Consider the following 21627-nt stretch of genomic DNA (forward strand, 5'->3'; position numbering starts at 1 on the left):
TCTATGCGCCTGCATACCAGACAGAAGGATCTGGCCCTTCACCAACTTCACGCACCTCAGTTCAGAAGGTTTTGTCAGTTATATCCCAGTTTACTGAGTATAAGAAATTTCTTGTTGAACAGACTGGGTTTGCTGGCATACTAAAGTTGCCACAGATTACTAGGCTGAACCTTAGATTTAGCAAATGGCTCCTGCAGAAAATAGATGTAGGCAACACATCAATAGTTTTTGGTGAAAATCCAACTAGGCAGATAAGGTTCTTTGCCGCTGATGTCCACAAGGTTTTTGGTATACCATGTGGACCACGCGATATCCACGCACCTGAATCACAATGCTCTCCCAACACTATTGAATTCATTAGAACTGCTCTTGGGATGAATGACAAGGGTAACCAGATTCTGAAGGTCTCTGAAAGTGTTATAGCTAGGCCGCTGGACGAGCACACATCCAGCAACCTAGAGAAAGATTGTTTTAAAATTGCATTTGTCATTTTTTTGATGGGACACTTGCTTGCACCATCCACCAAGCACGACAACAGATCAATAGACTTCTGGGGTGCACTAGCCAATACAGACAACATCCAAGATTTCAACTGGTGTGAGTATGTCCTGCAAGATTTGTTCGCCGCCGTCAGAACTGTCAAGGATGACATTGCGAAAAACCGCACCAGTACCCACCTATACGGCTGCCATCTGTGGGCACAGGTTTTCTACCTCGACAACCTTGAACTAGAAATTTTTAACCTCCGACATTCAGTCATGCCCCGTGTAGCTGCATTCGACGACACACAGATGAGGCGAATGATACTGCAGTGCTCAACAACAATAAATGGTGTGGAGCAATGGAGTTGTGCAACCGTAAGTTCAAGTTAAATATTTGCAAACCTAACCTTTCCCATATGTAATGGAATAACAGACTCACATAACAGGTCCGGGATGCATCGCAAATATGCTATACGAGGGCCATATTTGATTCCCCTCCAGACCAGATCACTCCTACCATTTCCAGAAGCAGGCCGCCTGTGTTTCCTCACCCTATAGCAACACTAACCGGAGAGCACAGATCTCAAACTTGTTCGGCACAAACCAAGCCGTCCCTGACAATTCCAAGCACGCATCTGCTAACAGCTTCCGACTACGCCAACTACATGAAAGCTACATACCCACTCCTGGTAAGAATTCATTGCATACCACTTACCACATCAAACAACTGCCTGTATCTTTAACTGTAAAATATGTGCCTGTTCCTAACCCGCAGGCATCGAGTGAGCTGGGTATCATTCTGAAGCAGCACAATGCTCTCGGTGTCCAGCAAGCAAATGCCGCCAGGAACAACAGCATAAACGAGAGCACACGCTTCCTTGACAAATTGGTTGAAGTACTGTCAGCTACATGCATTTGCTGCAGCCTCCGCTCCCTGCCCTGCTTAGTGCAGCAGAGACCTCAGGATTCCCACTCAAACTCCTCAGCGAGCAATTTGTTCAGACGCAGGGTCGACCAAGCTGATTCTGATGGTACTACAACATTTTTTCGTAACAATTTGTCGAGCACACATTTTATCAAAGCCTCATACTTTTGTTCACAGCTGACAGCTCATCGACAAGGAGCACAAAGAGGTGCAAGCACAGAGGACCTGCTGACACCGCGCCACAGAAAGATAAACAAGAAATGCAAACAGGCAAGGACACTCTGGCTTAGGGTCCAGGAACTGCTGATGCAAGGAACATTTATGTTTTCATACAGGTAATCTTTTGGATCCACCGCTTAGTACTGATCCATTTTCCCACACGTACAGAGCAGGCAGAGTCTGATTCATCATACCTCACACCAAATGACAAGATCATTCGCCACAAGAGTACAAGGGATGACAAGATTAAAAACTGGGCTAGCGCTGTGCGCGACTCAATCCTGATGTATAATGACGACACAAGCACACCTCGAGATGCAGTTTTGATAGGCCAGACTGCAGAACCTCCTACCAAGGCGTGTGCTGAACACACGCACTACGTGATTGATCACTGGAGTGCATTGGCCGATGTCGAGTACCAAACAATAGCACAGCAAGACAAGTTGTCCTTTCTGGTCATGTCAATCCCGACAACAGACTGTCCAAGGTATGTGTGCTTGTCTACATTTGTTGCATCCCAGATGACAGATTGTTGCGACCATACCAAGAACTGACAATACATTTTTCGTGCCTCCTGCTTAGGCTGTTCATGTGTCACCCACACCCCAGGTTCATCTCAATGACGGTAAAATCCATCACGGACCAACTGGTTGGACACACATGTCTTGAACACGAGCTTTGCTGCCTCATTATCCACCGTCTGCGATAGGTTGACACGACAGTTTTCTATACTACCACCGAGGGAGAATGGCGCCACTGGTTCGAAGTTGATTTTTCGGCAAGTCATCTGCTCACTCCATTTTTCATATCATATAACCTGTCACATCTGACCAACATTGAGCTCAGTTCACACGTGTACTCAATTTCTTTCAGACAACCATCCTAGCAGGCGACAAGGCGTGGGACATTAAATCTGTGCAGGACCAGTTTCTCGGCGCCGGGGTTCCGTATAACATTGCACTATGCCGCATGGTACGCCCATCATAACAGACATTATAATTGAATCTCCATTGTGAACAACCTTATAACATATACTTGCATATCCAGTTCCACGTCCCAGTAGTTCTAGCGACCGGATGGTGTATTTACTCGTGGGACATGCAAAAGAAAATCATACATATATTTGACCCGGTGGCACCGACACTACCCGACGATTATGCACAAATCCATGAAGCCATCGCGGATAAGATCCACATAGCATTGTTCACGTGCTTTCTGAAGTTTTTTGACAACTGGCACGTCGGCTGTACCAACTGGGCAAAGCAATTCCCAGTTGTTACCTCATCCATATTTAGCAAGTAAGCACGCGCTCCCTGATTTCGAGCCCCGACACAGTCGATTGAAACCAGCAACTAACTGACCAGAGTTGGATTGTTTTTTCCGTAATCTAATAACAGATCGGAGAGTGGGATCTGCATCCTTCATTTTGGCAGGCATTTCAACGGTTCTTCGCTTGAGCAGCAGCTGACAAATGTGAGCTAACAACCCCAACCCCTTCATACAGTTTGCTTAAAACTATAAAATAACCCACATCCATGTATCAGGATTCGATCATCCGCGAGAAGGGATTATTCCTCCATCAGCTGATGAAGCTTGATGGCAACCTTATAGAGGTCCCAACTGGAATCAAGTCCATCATATCGTCTCCTTAGCGACCACACGGCACCAGCATTCATAAGTGTAGTAGTCAGATATGAGTTGTTGACCTGCCCCCAGTGGATGTTATAAGTTTCTATCAGAAAATAACACACTGAAGTTGTGATTGTTCTTTCTTAGATGTGCACTAATTTGTTTCCACCGAAGAGGTACTGCAAAAACCGTCGAAACAAGCACAATTTCTGTTCAGAAGGGTGAACCTTACTCCAGTTTACTTGCCAATAGATAATTTAGATATCGTTTAGCAATTATGTGCATGTCAACCCGAACCCCACACAAATTTGCTTGCTGCAGCAAATGTCTTCGTTTCGAACTTGAAAACATTCACCCCCAAAATTGTATTTACTAAAACCGAAGCCACCTAGGGAGCTACGGTGTAAGCAGGATCAGCTGGCGGGCTGAACACATACAAAATAGTCGAAAAAGTTATGCAAAAAACCAGACAGGGCTTAACAGCAGATCACCTAGGAAATTTGGGGCTTTTGGTCAGAAAATCAACAATTCTCATTTGGGGTGCACCTTAACCTGTTCAAAAATGACAAGACCTGTCTCATTTTGTATTCTCAACAAGTAAAAATAGACGCCATATTTAGATTTTTGTTGAATGACAAATGACTAAAGTATTCCCATTCACTGCGGCAATCGTTCGACGTGCGAAACTTTGCAAATTAACCCGCAAATTACACAACTAACGGTACCGCCAATTCGGATGTTATGTTGTATATCACAATATATTTGACTCAGCCAACTCAGACTTGTCCTAACACAGAACTTGTACCTGCACCAAAAATCCTTATTGTACTTTCCGCTTTTCCAAATGACCATAACATGAAAATCTAACCGACCACCGTACACAAAGTATCGAGTTAGATATGAACCACACGGACCGTTGATTCGAGCCCTCCCACCGTGCAGGTGCATCTTTTCCGCAAACCTTGCATTACAACATGCCACATAGTCCAAACTGCATTTGCAAAGTAAGCTACTTGAAAAAAGAAACATTTAGACCGTCTCGGCAAACAACCAACAGACACCACCATCACATAATATAAGTCGATAGATATTGTCACAACCAAATTATAGGTCATATTACAGACATACTGGTAGAACAGAGAGTGCGATTATTTATGGAACTCAAATATAGCAAACCAGCTGCTAGTTCAAGCAACATGACTACTGGAGTTCAGTTTCTTCAAGCTGCAAACGGCTCTGCACCCGAGCTCATAGTCGCCGTATCCTCGACCTCTGGATTTTTCACATTCTCAGGAGGGTGCCCAACATTGCCAGGCATGTTCAGCACCATGTTAGCCAACCGCAGCTTCATGCCATACAGGTCAGCCTACCACCCAAGGACACACATGTTAGCAAACCGGTCTAGAAACACGTACACACTATCCAATTAGAAAAAATGTAAACTTACATTCCGCAGTGGCCTTCGAACGCACACACCATCGAAGTACATCATGTAGTGTATCACATACAACACTGCATCGGCACTGCAAAATGAACATGTCAATCCGGTGCTTCATATAACACTTTTTGCTTGTAGGTTCTAATTGAGGTGACATGTGCTAGAACAGGGATATGGTACCTTGCGATGGGCTCGTTTAGATATTCATGGCAAACAAACTTCCACTTCGATTGATCCACTTCCCAACCATCGAAGCAAGATTCTATGCAATCAGCCATGCCCTGAAGCAACTTGTCACATATATCAAAGTGGATGGATTCAAGAAGCTCCCTCCCACCTGTGCACCTCTTCGGATCAAACACATGCAGGGTCTCACACTCGAAGTCAAACCCGTACAGGACCATGAACCCGCTGCTTGTCATCATGGGTACCCAAACCTGCATGTGGTAGTGAAGGTTACTACAAGTATCCTTTTTGTATCAGGTGCATATTTTTCTCTCCACTTCAAATAACCAGAAATGTACTCACCATTTGGCACGTCTCGACGTTATATCTTATAGCTGCCCCAACAAACATGTCCCTCATCCTTCTGTCTTCAAGACAATCACAGCCACCCATCACTTCCTCCTGTAAACAGTAAGTTAGACATCGACACACCGCTTGCTATGTATAACTTACTGACAATGAAGTCTGAACTTACTGCCCATTCGAGAGGCATCGGATGCCTCCACCTCGTCAGGTCTCCCTCACTATTCCATGTATTCTCCCCATCTGCCAACATCCTAGTCACAGCAATGTAACCCTTCTTCCCTAGGCAACCATACCTATGGAACTCCGTCAGCATGTAAAATCCAGACATCTTAAGAAGTGTTGGTGTCAGGTGTATAACCCAGAGCCTGGAAAGTAGATTTTTTGTTAATCAATAACCTCCAACACATGGATGGCAGATGCTATTGTCGATTATAAACAACAATGCAGTGGCTTACTTCTTCATATCAGCCTGCTTCGCAAATATCATGTTGCGGTACCCCAACTCAGCAACCTTATATGTCGGTGCTCTGAAACCAACCTCAAGCGAGAAAGGGCACTTTGTCCTTTCAGAAACATTCACCTTCTTTCTCCCGCAAACGACATAATTAATCTCGGCCCTTGCCCTCTTGCCTGTCAACAAAACAATATATTAGACAGACGGCCCCTTAGAATAGCCAAACAACACGCATAGAACTGCCACAACCACAAGAACACCCGTACTTACACTTCGTTGCTGTGTACACTATCAACTCTTTAGTGTCCGGATCGTACATTGCATCGCTAGTTGACCTTTTCTTAGGTGGCAGCATATTATCAGGTGTGCCTGCAATTCCACCTGATGCGTCAAACAAGTGCATATAATACAGAAAGTGTAGAAATATAGTTTACTCCAGCAACCAAGTTATTGTACTGGCAGAATGCAGTTTACTCCTTCGAAATGAAATCACCGATATAGAAACATACCGCCCATTGGCGATGGCCCACCGTACACAGCTGGCGCCTTGCCCAACTGGCTGGAAACTCTGTCAAATAGCTCTGAACCCGCACTCCTAATCGGGACTGCCCGCAGTGGTGTTGCATTCAGTGTCGGTCCAGACACCACATGGCATTCACTCACCTGAACCCCAGAACTTGTGCTACCACTACCATGAGTAACCTGCACACCACTACACGAGCCAGCAACTCTATGCACCCCTGGTGTGCCGCAAACACACCGCAGCTAGCACCGACCTGGCCCCTCCCATGCACACCGCGAGCCATGGGAGTCCCTGTTAGTTTAATCAACATATAAATTGATGGAAAAATAAACCTAGATAGAAACCACAAATGATTTGTATACAACATAACAAACCTCCATCACCTTGCATGACTGCTCCTGGCATGTCACATATAGGTAGACCGCTACGGACACATGCAGATACCACTCCTGCAGTTGTACCTGCGCGAAAATGAATTTTTTTCACCAGTCAACATCTGTCTGTGCTTATGCCAATCTTTACCCAGGTAGGTGACCATCTACTACTCACCGTCAACAGAACTGTTTATCTTCGCCAGCTTATCTAGGAGTCTAGGTACATACTGGCCGACGCCTCTTTCAACCAGGTGCTCAAGCATCTTCTTGAGATGGAATAACGTTAACCACTCCTCCTTCTTTTCGTGGGCATCTACCTTGTCGATCACATGGGGATCGTTCATCTGGATGTCATCCGATAAAGCAGCATAGAACTTTGATGTCCGCTCCTTGCTCCTTACTTCTTCCGCTGCCATTGCATCCCTGAGCCAATCCTCTGTCTGTAAGAACACACATGATCAACCATTACATCGGGCCAATGAAACATACCTTTTTATGCAGAGTCAATGACACCGAACTACTTACCGATCTAACTAGCTTCGGCACGTCTTCGATGCTAACCTGCAGAACCTGTACATTCCGATGCTCACTGGTTGGTGCTGCCACTGCCGGTATTGTCCCGCTTGCTACACTACCACAGTCCCCGACCCCATGGATGCCAATGCCCATACGGCCCACTGACGGAGCCACACTCCCCAGCCCTATTCTTATGCCCCGTGACTGGATGAGCGGGGCGACACTGAAGTTCCGCTGTGGAAAAATACCCAAGCAACACAACACCAAATGAAAACAATGGTCAATGCACATTACAACCATATGGACATGGACACGAAAGACGGAGGTGTCAGGGGAATTTTACCATGAACATGCCATACACTTTCTCGGTAGCAAGGTTAAGTGTGTCTTGCCTTATCAGCATCGATATACTCGCCGCGCCATACTGCATCACTCTTGGAAGGAGCCCTGGGTTAACTGCATAAGCTCCACCAGCAACATGGTCGAAGTAGAGCACCTGGAATCGACACAAGTGGACTCTGATTAGAAAAATGATCACACAAAAACTATTCAACTGCACACATGGAAAAAACATCACAAAGAACAAATGTAATGTGGTTTGGGTTATACCTCTAAAGCATATAGGCATCCATACACACTGTGACCCCTGCTCCGGTTAGCCAACTCCTTCTGAACTTGGAACGAACCATCGATGATGCCACGAGCAACATAATTACCCCAGTTTATGTTTCCAAGGTCTGGAATCATGGCCGCAAGGAGATATGCATCACGAGGCACCTGCCACCTCTTACCACCTGGCCTGAAGAAAACAGAAACAGCTAGCATCGCATACGCTAGCTTGAATCTGTTCACATGATACTCATCTGGTTCAGCTGGGTGTTCTTCTTTCACAATACTGACCAGAGCAACCGTGTCAATCTCAGTGTTGCCCAGACTCAGCCCTAGCATCAACCTTGCATCATACACCTCCTCTGCCTCTGGAGGACCGTCTACGTGCTCTAGTTCTACAGATCCACCTTCCTTCAGGCCAAGGATGGAGCTCATGTTCGATCCATTTACAGGAACAGATCTACCATGACCCAGCACTAACTTACCATTGTTGGAGTCGACACATTGCAGCAAGAAAAACGAGTGGTCTCGGTTAAAATGCGTGAACATGTCAACCTTAGCAACCCCTGCCAGCCCAATGTCAAATACCCACCCAAGCTCTCTAGCACTCATCTCCTCAGCTGCAAAGGCCATGTCCTTCGCCGAGAAGGCGCTGTTCAAGGTGCTGCGGCCACACTTCGGCATCCTGCCGATGTCGGCCGGCAAGGTGAACACATCCCCATCGACTACACCGCTAGCCGAACCAGACGATCGCCCGCTGAGACCACCACTAACTGGCCAGGCCCCTTGCATCTACAACAGAACTGAGCTCATGTGTAAGAACACAGACAGGGGATGGGAGTGGGCACTTGACGTACCGGAATACAGGCAATGGCCAGAAAATGCAAGGAAATCAGAAGAGACTGCAAGAAAATGCGACCACCAGATTGGAGAAGCTTCACTTACTAACCTCCTGCAGTGAAGCAAGCTGGACCAGGCTTCACACCCTCGACCAAGATACAGCTCAAGGCGCCGTTCTTCAGCAGGCACGGCTCGACGAAGGGATGAACAGCTCCACTCTTCGCTCTGTCGCCTCGGAAGGTCTCCTTCCTCTTTCTTCCTATCTGAATACAAACTGGCCTGGGGAGGGAGAGGGGGTAAGTAAGGGCCAAATTAATTTTCCCACCATCAACGCTCTGCGTATGCGTCAACTCACCGGCCAGGGAGCTAGATTCAGTCTACTCCTTGCGTGCAACTAGCAAGTGTTAGCAAAATGGTAATAAGTACTGACCATTTGTGTTGCATTTGCACCGTGAGGCCCAACTGGTATGCAAACTGACTACACTTCTTTGCCGTACAGGCCGACTGTACCGAGCGGGCCGAGATGGGCAGCTGCGAACTGTTGCACACGCCAGCCAGCACGCCAACTGCTCTTTCATTCCCAATGCAATGCAATTGGTACTATATGTATATAAAACATATTTTTTTTATTTATTCAAGCAACCGAGCTGGTTGCATCGTGCAGCCTCATATATAGATTTTAGATTCAGTTACATAAGTTTCTACCAGCTGACGAAACTACTGAATATGGCTACATTTTCATCCGCTTTGATGACCGGCTTGTTGCTTCCCCTCCCGAATCTACGAGGTTGTTGTAGCAGCTGGAGTCCTCGCTTGAAGCAGTTGATGAGCATGCCGGTGCTGCAGCGTCGCTCATTGCCTCCGCCTCGAATTCTAGCATCAGGTTCCTCTGTAAGTGAAACAATCTTCATTACAAGGAACAAGACGATGCGAGTATAAATAAAACCAGCCCTTTTTAGAGGAACTTTTTTGCTAACCTTGACGAGCTTGGCGATGACAACCACATCCCCGTCCAGAACACGAACAACCATGGTTTTTGAATCAGCAGAATCCTGTTCCGAGATTCAAAAAAAGATCACAGATGGCCACAAGATTTAGCCGGCGGGTATTGCAACATTGCATAAGTAAAGATTCGAACGAATTTCTTTTTCTCCTTGTTGAGAAACAAACCTCTAGGTCATCATCCCACGCCTCGCTGCTTCCATATGATATCTTCCCTACCACCGAATCCAGACTCTGCATGTGTCTAACTATCAGTTCAGAAATGGCTCGTCTGCATATTCTGCATACAGCTCAAGTGAAAGCTACGAACATTTACCTCGTTGGAACAGGCACGCACGATCACACTCCCAGCTTACGCCATCGCCGGCAACTGAACCTCAGCTGAAACGCCCACAGGTGCAGCTACCTGATGCATGGAGTCCATTTCTCCTTAGCTTGGTGTGGCTGAGATACTGCCCTGGCTTGGGCAACTTATAGACGGCCGGTCACCAGCTGGGCGGCTACTGGCCAGATTCAAATTTCAAAATTCTAACACACAATCAATGCCTGGCAAATATCATTAAATGCAGTAGATAAAATTCCAGTGAGGTGCATGAAAAAAAGGTTCCATCCATCCAACAGCACAAAATAAAATCATATTACACATGTTTTGGATTAGTTTTAATGCATCACAACTAACATATAAAAATGTATTTCATTTGTCACACGCACACATCTACCCTGTCATGTCTGCAACCGCTGCAAACGGACTGAAGAGTTGCTTGGAGCAACTTGTTTTCCTATGTCCAGTGATCCCACAGTTGCTGCATTGTGCTTCCTTCCTTGGTTTAACTGGAGTGTCTCCCCTGTCAGGGCAGGTAGTGCTCTTGTGACCTTTCCCCCGGCATATACTATAGAACCTCGATCGTTTGCCCGTTGTCTCGTATGGCGGCTTGTCCCTGGCCGTGCTTGGTTGTCCTCGCTTCAGCCTCCTTTCCGGTGGTAATATCACTTCACCTGCGGTGGGAGTAGACGACACTTCTGCATTGTCTTCTGCCACAAGTCCAGTTCCCCCTCCTTCGACAAAGGACCCATCCCCTGAGCAATCATGTCCAGTCCTATGTGATGTTACCACTGTCGTTTTCTTTGTCGACAGTCTAGACTGCCTGGAGTCCAGTGAAGCAGTCATGCTAGCGGATGCCTCTTTCGATTTCTCCAACATGCTCTTCCCATCCTTCACCCCGCACAGCGATGCAGCCTTTGATTTGAGCTCACACAGCCCTGTCATGACACACTCGAAAGAGTCCGGATTACTATCTCCCATGTGCACCAACTCAAGTGCGGTTATATACATAGCAGAGTGTCTGAAGGTCGAGGCTTCAGGTGGGCCCATGTCCTTCTGATAGTGCTTAATATGATCGGGTAGTATGTCCCTAGCATCCACTGTCCACCTTTTTAGGATGTGCCTACTTGGTATTGTGCGGATCCGCAAAAAAATCATAACCTGCGCAGGAAAGGGCAAATAAATATGTTAGCATGGTTTTTTTCTGGCAAACAACAACAATTGCCAAACCAGATATCGATTCACCTTAAGGATGTGACAGCACACCATGCCCATGTGCTCAAACCTACCGCACTCGCAAGTAAAATAAGAGCAGTCATCATGCACATCGATAGCAAACCTGCTTTTGTACCAATATTTCATTGCATCTGGGTTTATGTGCGAGGCGACATATTTTCTCTTAGGTTCAATCTCCTCTACCTCATACGAACCGGCAACAAACAGAACCCTGCCGAACATCTCGAACATTGCCCGCATGTACACCTTGCTGGCATGCCGCTCGATGGGCAGATTGGATTTTATGACAGCGCCACCCTATAGTACAAAATGAATTAACTGTGAGTGTTTATGATAACTTGCAATTTAACAGATTACATATAGCATTCTCACCAGCCTGGTTCTCTTCTCCTGGAACCCCTCCTCCTGCTCTCGGTCGTATTGCAATTTTCCATATTGTTTCACGAATACATTCATCGGACAGGCGGGGGGCACATAGCTTTTAAGCATGTGGTTCGCGCTCTCGCTCCGTTGCATGCTTGTCTGTTTTGCACAGAACTTGCCGCTGAAATATGGTTTGGCCCACTTGTTTCTGACCTCATAAGCCTGGATTAGGAATGTATTCGATGCTAACCCATACCTCTCCACGATCTCTTCCCACCCAGTCTCAAATTCCTCCACTGTCAGCATCTCATCAACAAGATTGTGGAAATCCGTCCTGAAATTTGACTTTTTGCTGTAGTGGGTGCCAAGCGACTCCTTCGCTTTCCTCAGAACATGCCATTTGCACCAACGATGGGTCGCTTCCGGCAATACAGTGCTTATGGCAATCTCCATAGCTCTTGCTTGGTCTGCAATGAACATTACATAGTTAGATCGGTTGCTGGATGCATTTTTTTATATATCGCATGCGCATCGAATAATTTTTTAGCACCAGAGGCACAAAACATACCTGTTAGGATTGTTATTGGCTTTTTCCCACCCATCAACCTAACAAATTCCCTGAAAACCCACTCGAAACTCTCAACCGTCTCATCCCTCATCAACACCCCAGCATACAACACACTCTGGAAGTGGTTGTTCACTCCAACGAACAGCCCAAAGGGCATGTCATACAGGTTTGTTTTGTACGTGGTGTCGAATGTGACAACATCCCCAAAATGGTGGTACTGGAGCTTGCTCCGTCCGTTTGTCCATATCAGGGTGCGTATCCTACTTTCATCATCAACTCGGACCTGGTACGTGAACTCGCTGTCCTTTGCCTTCAGCTCCGAGAACATCTCCATTGTCTTTTTGACGTCGTCGTCTGCCTGTTCTTGACTTATCTCGCCACACAGAGTCCTGAGGCACCTTTTTGTGAATGGGACGTTCTCTAGCCTTCCAAAAAATGTGCCTATGATGCTGTACACCTTGCTGAGGTTGACATTGTTCGCACGCAGTTGAGCGACCAGATCTCTTGTGTACTTGTCAATGTGCCTGTGCGACGGGAAGTGCAGCTTCTCCGCACATGTGTTCAACAGTCTGTGGTTGTGTGTCCCCCTGTACTCACATATGAACCAACCCTGATCATCTGTCCTTAGGAGCCTGACAAGTGTCGGACACTGGCACCGGCTGGACGTAGTGTTCTGCTGCTTTGGCTTACCCTGCATGTTCGGACATTTATGTCAGGTCCAGACTTATGAAAAAATGCCCCGGTTTTAGCATATGCAAAAAACAACTAACCGCGCAAACACATAGCAGCTCTTGCATCGACCTAGTGCCTTTGACATTGTTTCTGCTTTTGCCATACCTTATACCAAACCCAGCCTCCCAAGAATAAAGATTGTAAAAATCGTAAGCTTCCCCGATCAAATCAAATGTCAGCCCTACAGATGGAAGCACCACCGCATCCGCCCCTCGGTCAGCGAAACCTCTAAACGCTTTCTCTAGTGCTGATACACGGTCCGGCGCGATCTCCCGTTCGTCTGGCATCTTGCCATGGCGAGGCCTGCGGGGACAGGATACAAAATAAATTAGCTTATATGCTTACAACATGCGCCATGGATGTGGAAGTTTGTTGTATCTTTTTTGTCGTACCTCCTGGTCCATCCTTGAGTTTCAGACCTAGATGTTGGTCCATGGGCATGAGCAGCTCGGGCGGCACTTTCCAGTTCTGGTACAGGGCTTGGTAGCTCATCCGTATAACTTTCTGAACACTCATGGACCGTGCACAGTGTAATTTTAGTGTTCAGCACAGCTTCGTCGACGTCGAGGGTACTGGGCGCACAAGAAGTGTAAATGAGTCAGCGTACATGTGAAAGGATGCCTCTAACCCCAATTCGGTCTATATCGATTTTTATGATCAACCGTCCATGCTTATTCAGAAACCACAACCTAAACGAGTATTGTCATGCAGCAGACTGAATTACTGGGCAGGATACGGGATGCAATGATCGATCGAACAAATGGATTGGGCTCTATGAAGAAACAGACCATGAATTTGGAACAACACACTTTTTCACTTGACATTAGACAAAATGTTGCTCTGCCTGCTAAATCAAGCACCACGTCTACTGCCATGTATCCCAGCGAAACTAATAATCTCGTGTAGCCAGAAAAACAGGACCAAACTCATCGCGTTCACAGATTTTTTGCTTGATTTTTACATGCGTGAGCCATGTATTCCAGTTTCCCCATGCGTGCAGGCAACAGATCTAGGGAAAAAGCCAACAAACAGCAATTTAACCTTGATACCAGAACTCACCGGCAGCCTTCCGTGTGTCCACCCGAGCTGCTCTCTCCCATCGTCATCCTCCTCCCCTAATCCTGCTGTGCGAGGCGGCACCGCCGAATCGCCGCTCAGCTCCGACCTACCGCCGGTGGCCAAGGTGACCCCCGATCTAAGACAGCTTTTCGTGAACGGGTAGGCGGCGATGCATTAACTGGTGTGGTTGATTTTCGCGTACCGGACCAGCCCAGATTCTGTCCTGGGCTGTTCTGTGACGTCCAGCTGCGGCCCATTCAATGCGTACGCGTCTGGTATTTGCTAGCCTTTTCCATGTATACCTATTATATCAAAACTTATGCTGGATTTCCACTACTTTGTCCGCGAATCTAAACTTGCCCTCCATCGGCCAGGATACGCGGGGCGCTGGCCGCTGTGAGCCAAAAATTCACGTCCGGGTGAGCCCTCATTGTTCACTGCTGCCTAGCGTTTCGTGCTTGTGCTGCCGCAGATTACGCCAGGACTAAACGTGCTTTGATGACCTCACACCGGACCATCTGCTTTGTTTGGTACACGTATTTTTTGTGTGGCTTGCTTCTTTCGGTTTTGTATCTGATTGAGCAATACGTCTGATTAGCTATCAATCTTTGGTTATTCTGGAACTTTTGTGCATCCTCATGTTCCCAAATGTCGCTTCTTGTCATCAATTATGTTTTGACTTTTTGCTTTTGTGTAATCAGGATTCCCCTAGGTGATCATCAGATACACAAACTAGTTCAATCTGAATCAACGGTGGAGCCAGAAATGCAGCAAGAGAGGTTCTAACTAATGGCATGCAAAATTTTCATTTATACCAGATACTACCATGCCACAGTTTAAGCGGAACGTACTAAATAATAATCTAGTAGTTGTCTTCGTACATGTCCATACAGGTCCATTAGTTCAAGTTGTCGTAGGATGCATGAAAATTATCTTACTGACTTACTGTTTGGCTCTTGGGGACGTGTGATCTCCAACGCAGGCAACCCGCTGCTATGAGGGTCTCGGGATATGAGTTTTTGAACCTAAACTTTGGAAGAAGTTGGGAAGAAAATGGGAAGAAGAATGAGGAAGGCTTGAGTCACGAAACTGATATGTTGCATGTGCATGTTCTTCTCATAAACTCTCAAGCAGGTGTGCAGGAACGGCGTGATTGCTGCTAGTGGGATTTCTGTTTCTGAGCTTGTTGCTAGTGCTACAGCCCGGGTAGCGCTGGCCGCAACTCCGCCCATGTCCGGAATCATGGCATCTCACAGAGTCATGAATACCTCATTGTGACCAAAATCAATATTCCTATGAGGATTAGTAGGTCAGCACTATTATGCCTTACCACTATTATGATTCGGCCTCACATGATACTAAATGAATATGTCCCATATGCATGATGCAACAATCACACTATCTGATTGTTGTATTTATTCTATACTTCTTGATTTTCTATGCAATGACACTTTGAAATTGCACTTCAGTTTTGGAAATATTACTTATGATTATATAATACATAACTCCAGAAACTCGGAAATGAAAACAGTTTTGGCATTTTTGTTCTCCGAGATAATCCATGGCAAGATCAAATATATGTGAAGCTGACATGCAAGAAGATCATAACCTACTTCATTTATTATGTTGTTGTATGTATAGTAGATTTGACATCTCACACTTATCAGAATGCGTATATATGAACCATAGTCTTAATTTCTCACATTTGACCTTAGTTTCATGCAATTATTTTTTCAACCTCTGATACATGCTTTTTGTTAAGAAGGCAGCTAGAGATCAAGTACTTTGTGTACCTCCTTTTTATATGAGAACTATGAATGCCTGCATAAACCTCAGATGATTTTTCTATAGCCTGGAAAAATTACTGGGAATAGTTATATTTAGTGATGTTGGTATAGTTAATTTGATGGATATCATATCGATCTGTCTCGTGTTGATTACCTACATGTTGTCTAATAGACAAATAAAGTGGAACTCCATTTATTATTAGGCTGGATTTAAAGCCACTGCAAACTTTGCCTAGACACATATGCATGCCAATTACTCGTGCTTCATGACATGTGACTGATCATTTTGTTTATCTAGCTAATTAAAGGGTTTTCACTGCTGTTACATGGATCTCTGATATATGTATCATGGTTACTTGTTTTTTTTCCTATTTCCATTTGTATTAAATCTGAGTGGTTTCTACTTGAGATGTAGGTGAGATGCACTGTTCCAGATGCAGGGGTGGCACAAATTATCTTGCATGCTAATTAGGCTTTGGTATGCTACTGAGATGTTTGAAGAGATTTAAGGAGCTTGCAGATGTAACTATAAAAGGTATCATCAACCGAGATTCAGTTCAAAAAGTCGAAGGAGATTGACATGAATTTTGCTTAGATTTGTAAATTAGACTTCACCCCTTATTTACATGCATGCCCTGTTTCAGATATGTTCTTCTGACATTTTTTTGCATGGTCAGTAGTAGATCAAGTGCGTACTATAAATTATATATCCATTAAACTATTTTTTTCACACATCTATGCTGAAATGGAACTTTGCTTTTGCAGGCTTAACATATGTGAAGAACTGCTACATTCTGATATCAACTGTATGCAATAGATGACAAAATATTCGAAGGGATATATAGAGAGAGGATTAGTTAGTATATCATACTTAGAAGAAAGACTGTGTAAGATGTGTATTCTTAAGATAATGTCTATGTATCTGATGACGATTCCAATAATAAAAATTTCGTTTTTGTTCGTGCAATGCATTCAGACTCTGCGAGTTCAGTCATACGTATCGCATGATGTATATATTATCTTGCCAAGGCAACAAATACTACAACCTCTGAAGCAATCAAACCGCCCAGTTAAGAAAATAAGATTTATTTTTGAGTAAATAATAAAACAATTCCAATTCAATCTGTACCCGATATGTACTAACGGATACAAATGGTTGCTTAACCTCCGTTGCCATTTTGCAACGCATGACTCATTGGTTACCAACGCCCATATATGCGTTGCATTACATCTTAGCAACGCCAAAAAACGCAACGCATTTTTAATCGTTGGTAAACCCCCTAGCAACGCCCATATGTGCATTCAGATACATATTCAAGCGTTACTGTAGGGGGGGTTTTGTTGTAGTGTCTGTGAAGGGCCTTTCTTTTACTTTTATATTGAGTCAGTTTACATATTTCTCTCCACCTCAAGAAGCAAACACTTGTGTGAACTGTGCATTGATTCCTACATACTTGCATATTGCACTTGTTATATTACTTTACATTGAGAATATCCATGAGATATACATGTTATAAGTTGAAAGCAACCGCTGAAACTTAATCTTCCTTTGTGTTGCTTCAATACCTCTACTTTGAATTATTGCTTTATGAGTTAACTCTTATGCAAGACTTATTGATGCTTGTCTTGAAAGTACTATTCATGAAAAGTCTTTGCTTTATGATTCAGTTGTTTACTCATGTCATTTACCATTGCTTTGATCGCTGCATTCATTACATATGCTTACAATAGTATGATCGAGGTTATGATGGCATGTCACTCCAGAAATTATCTTTGTTATCGTTTACCTACTCGGGACGAGTAGGAACTAAGCTTGGGGATGCTGATACGTCTCCGACGTATCGATAATTTCTTATGTTCCATGCCACATTATTGATGATACCTACATGTTTTATGCATACTTTATGTAATATTTATGCATTTTCCGGCACTAACCTATTAACGAGATGCCGAAGAGCCAGTTGCTGTTTTCTGCTGTTTTTGGTTTCAGAAATCCTAGTAAAGAAATATTCTCGGAATTGGACGAAATCAACGCCCAGGGGCCTATTTTGCCACGAAGCTTCCAGAAGACCGAAGATGATACGAAGTGGGGCCACGAGGTGGCGACACAATAGGGCAGCGCGGCCTGGCCCTTGGCCGCGCCGGTCTAGCGTGTGGGGCCCTCGTGTGGCCCCCTGACCTATCTCCTCCGCCTACTTATAGCCTTCGTCGCGAAATCCCCAGTACCGAGAGCCACGATACGGAAAACCTTCCAGAGACGCCGCCGCCGCCGCCAATCCCATCTCGGGGGATTCAGGAGATCGCCTCCGGCACCCTGCCGGAGAGGGGAATCATCTCCCGGAGGACTCTTCACCGCCATGGTCGCCTCCGGAGTGATGAGTGAGTAGTTCACCCCTGGACTATGGGTCCATATCACTACAACAATACAGAGGTTAGGTAACACATATCTGTAACACAAGAAAAACTGTGTTACTCCATAAAATCTTAGTAACACACCAATTGTGTCCACCCCGAATTTGTAACACAAAGTATGAGAGATGTGAAGAGTGTTACAAATTTGTAACACTTGATTGAAGGTGTTGCAAGGTAGTAACACATGATTTCCAAATATCCAAATTGTGTTACTAGGTTGTATCACATATCTCGGAAGTAATATAGTGTTACAAATTTGTAACACATAGGATAAGGTGCAGAATTAGTAGATCTGGGAAGCAACATAGTTTTATTGAAGAGGAGGTAGATGTACCATCGTTGGGCGCCTTTGGCTCCAACCATTGGAGCACCGATACAAACCAACACACCACCACACGCCACCAAAAGCCACTCAAGAACTCCGACATCAAGCTCTGTACATCATAGAAGGTTAGGCTCGGGGAAAGGAGGAGAAAAGAGCTGTATCAGAGGCGAAGGAAGGAGGAGTCTCAACTCCCCGTGTACATCGTTCAAGTTCAAGGAGATCATACATGCAAGACATATGGGTTTTTGCATCTTGCGCGCTGAACCTGGGTAAAAATCATGTGTTTTGTGTGTTGTGGCTGGTCTAGGTAGCGGCGCCCATCGCCCATCTACCGAACAAAAAGGGGGTGCAAACCCCCGTTGTCCTCCGTCTCGCGGATGCGACAAGATCCTTGATGGCAAGATGCCAAACACCATATAGGGAAACCCTATACCTAAGCTTAAGCCTACCACTAATACTATACAGAGAAGGCCGGCATCCAAATCCAATTCTACACCAACCTTCACGAGCGCCGACAGTGTGAGGGATCAGATCCAGGGGGACGGTGGCTTGCTCGTAGGGGGGCAGGAGTGGGTTCTCGAGAGAGGATGGGAGGGTAGGGGAGATCCTCGTGTTATTTTGGTTTTATAAGGAGACATTCACTATAAGGTTGCATGCAAGGAGTACATTTGACAAAATACCCTATATTTGGATTCCATTTTCATATCCTAAGGGCAAAAGGCATTAAATGTGCATATTGATTTCAAGCTCGAGTCGATATGAGCTTCATAGTTTACTTGGTCATCCTTTTGTGGGTTATGTTTTGGATGACACGGTTTGGGTGGGCAGTCAGGGGTGTGCTGGCGTCTGAGACAAACGGGGTGGTGGTTGACCACAGATGATGGCTGAGGACGGCAGCGAATCGACGGAAGTAGAGATTCGAGAAGGGCTTGATGGCGAATTGACGGAGATGTGTCGGTGATAGGGAGAATAAGTGTATGTTGGTGCGCAAGGTGGGTGCTTTCTCCACTCTAGAGCGGCAGGTGTTTCGACCACTTATGGTTTAGCGTGTCGAACCTACCTGCGTGTATTCCATCACCGGTGACAATTGATTTAGACCCTCCCCAAATACTTTGTTGCAACGCGAACTTAAAATGTGATATAGTATATCATTCCTAAGAATATTTAATTTCTTTGTCACTACCATCTTCCATGCATAAAGAAAATTTACTCGGAAATGAATTGAGCGTGAAAAATGCCTTCTATCTCGCGTGATTTATTAGATAGATGAACGTTTCACACTATATGGTACTATATCTTTTTTTAACTTATATTTTAAAACAGGGGTAATATAATCTATATGTTGGATGGAAATTTCCTTCTACTTTAGCCTAAAAGGAAACAAAACTATGCGCGGGCGAGAAAACTGGCGGTAATGTAAAAAAAATTCCGCTGACCCTTCCGCGGAGCAAATTTCTTTTGGCGCTAATGTAAATTTTGTAGCTGACGCGCGGTAATGAAAAAAATTCCCTCCAATCTATTATTATATAATTAAAACAACAAACAATCGACGGTCAAGATTATTCGAAGATCACATAATAGAAAGGAACGTCTCAGATTGAAAAAATAAAATGCCGCAACTTATCCAATGAAGTTTAAATTGCACGTAGCAATCAACAAGACAATTCTCCACGTCTCCACTTTATTAAACAACCTTCTCCACGTTTCCACTTTTATTAACCAACCGTGATATTCGGGTTACTTATATGAGATTGATCAGCCGTCGGCAGCCGATATATCCACGCTCGCATTTGCAGATTGTCGACGACCGTACGTCCTGCCTTCTCCTACAAAGGTGCCTACAAAACCTCAGATGAGATCGAGGACGATAGCGAGACCTTCGACGATCTCACGACAGCAAAGTACGGAACAGAAAAGGCCCCGACCTATGGCAAAGTGGCATCTCCATGAACAGCAGAATCGAGGACGATGGCAAGACCTTAGACGATCTCGCGATGGCAAAGTGCGGAACACAGATGGCCCGACCTATGATATCTCCACGAACAGCAGAATAGAGGACGATGGCGAGACCTTTGACGATGTCGCGATCGGAACACAGAAGGCCCCGACATATGGCCGGCATCTCCAGTTCTCCACGAACAGCAGAAGCACCCAGTTGGTAGTTGCCTTCTAGCGGACATGGAGAGGGAAGCACCTCAGATGAGATCGACGACGTTGGCAAGACCTTCGACAATCTCGCAAAGTCGTTTCCAGATTATCGATGACCGTCGTGCCTTCTCCTAGAATGGTCACTAGAAAACCTCCCATGGGATCGACGACGATGGCGATCTGGCGACAGAAAAGTGCTGAACACACAAGGACCCGACCTATGGTATCTCCCGGAACAGCAGAAGTGCGCCTCGGAGGTGGTAATGGCCGTCCAGCGGACATGGAGATTGAAGCACCTGCGATGAGATCGACGATGATGGTGAGACCTGCGGAAGAGCATGCTATGTTTAGGATCAGTTTCAACCATATGCCGAGGAAACAGAGCGCAGCGGGCGGTATGGATTATGGACTTTGCGAACGGCCGTGCCACCGCTGTTTGTATCAGCTGGGGCTCAATTGAGTTTCCGATCAAATATGTTGACTGTGGATAAACAGTTTAGGGTCCAATTCCATGATGTAAATGTGTAGACTGACTGCTGAATGCATCAAGTCGACTCAATTGAGTTGCATTGCACATGGAAGCCAAACCTGGAAGCCAACGAACATAGGTAAATCTTTTTGATTCTCTCGCGCGATCACGTCGGCCGATGTTCTCCGGCCGGAGAAAATTGTACCGTCTGTCTATCCAACAAATGTATAAAATCTATATACATAAACTTTATTATATGAAAGAGAGCAATTGTTTGTTTTTTACGTACTTCATATTAATTAAGGCCTTAAATAGTAAATTTTGGAATACAGTCTATACGATTTTAAATTAGATTAAAAATCTCTAAATTATGTGAACAAGTTGAATAAGAAAAAATATTTTTTTGTAATTCTATTTATTTGTACATAGTCTATATAAACGGATTTTTTTATAATGTCAAACATACACTAAATAAAAATTAGCGAGAAACTTTGCAATAAGATATTTCTACATGTCATCTAAAAGTTCATAAATAATTACCTAGCTTAAACACAAGTCTTGCTAAGGTTGGTTGCTTGCATGCATAGATTCCAGAGTAGAAACACATGTTGAGGAAACAGGCCATCTCGAGTGGAGAGCGTGCATAAACCGACCGTTGCTCATG

The 21627-nt window shown here is 45.0% G+C and overlaps 4 protein-coding genes and 1 long non-coding RNA gene across 5 annotated transcripts; 1 reads left to right on the forward strand and 4 right to left on the reverse strand.

Moving 5' to 3' along the window:
- Window positions 1-934: 934 nt before the first annotated feature.
- LOC127304774 (uncharacterized) lies at window positions 935-3471 on the forward strand. The gene is made up of 9 exons (XM_051335364.2): window positions 935-1171; window positions 1258-1513; window positions 1585-1677; window positions 1795-2113; window positions 2209-2404; window positions 2500-2598; window positions 2674-2924; window positions 3024-3099; window positions 3171-3471. Exons 1-5 carry the CDS (start codon window positions 1148-1150, stop codon window positions 2333-2335), a joined length of 819 nt encoding a protein of 272 aa, XP_051191324.1. The 5' UTR covers window positions 935-1147; the 3' UTR covers window positions 2336-2404; window positions 2500-2598; window positions 2674-2924; window positions 3024-3099; window positions 3171-3471.
- Window positions 3472-4180: 709 nt separating this feature from the next.
- On the reverse strand, window positions 4181-5583 carry LOC127299723 (uncharacterized). Its single transcript, XM_051329757.2, has 5 exons — window positions 5394-5583; window positions 5222-5320; window positions 4874-5130; window positions 4703-4778; window positions 4181-4621 (listed from the first exon to the last, which is right to left on the reverse strand). The coding sequence occupies exons 1-5, from the start codon at window positions 5550-5552 to the stop codon at window positions 4475-4477; spliced, it is 738 nt and encodes a 245-aa protein (XP_051185717.1). The 5' UTR covers window positions 5553-5583; the 3' UTR covers window positions 4181-4474.
- Window positions 5584-5696: 113 nt separating this feature from the next.
- LOC139831016 (uncharacterized) lies at window positions 5697-6475 on the reverse strand. The gene is made up of 3 exons (XR_011744888.1): window positions 6188-6475; window positions 5949-6047; window positions 5697-5854 (listed from the first exon to the last, which is right to left on the reverse strand). It is a non-coding gene; the product is annotated as an uncharacterized lncRNA (long non-coding RNA).
- A 29-nt stretch (window positions 6476-6504) lies between these two features.
- LOC127303519 (uncharacterized) lies at window positions 6505-8976 on the reverse strand. The gene is made up of 8 exons (XM_071820869.1): window positions 8896-8976; window positions 8650-8819; window positions 7701-8492; window positions 7435-7587; window positions 7101-7325; window positions 6751-7015; window positions 6576-6662; window positions 6505-6533 (listed from the first exon to the last, which is right to left on the reverse strand). Exons 3-8 carry the CDS (start codon window positions 8490-8492, stop codon window positions 6505-6507), a joined length of 1551 nt encoding a protein of 516 aa, XP_071676970.1. The 5' UTR covers window positions 8650-8819; window positions 8896-8976.
- Window positions 8977-10085: 1109 nt separating this feature from the next.
- LOC127299722 (protein FAR1-RELATED SEQUENCE 5) lies at window positions 10086-14020 on the reverse strand. Its single transcript, XM_051329756.2, has 7 exons — window positions 13823-14020; window positions 13156-13335; window positions 12802-13066; window positions 12032-12722; window positions 11473-11930; window positions 11110-11397; window positions 10086-11025 (listed from the first exon to the last, which is right to left on the reverse strand). The coding sequence occupies exons 1-7, from the start codon at window positions 13867-13869 to the stop codon at window positions 10258-10260; spliced, it is 2697 nt and encodes an 898-aa protein (XP_051185716.1). The 5' UTR covers window positions 13870-14020; the 3' UTR covers window positions 10086-10257.
- Between the last annotated feature and the right edge of the window lie 7607 nt (window positions 14021-21627).

This window comes from Lolium perenne, chromosome 5 (genome assembly GCF_019359855.2).
Source record: "Lolium perenne isolate Kyuss_39 chromosome 5, Kyuss_2.0, whole genome shotgun sequence".
Lineage (NCBI taxonomy): Eukaryota > Viridiplantae > Streptophyta > Magnoliopsida > Poales > Poaceae > Lolium > Lolium perenne.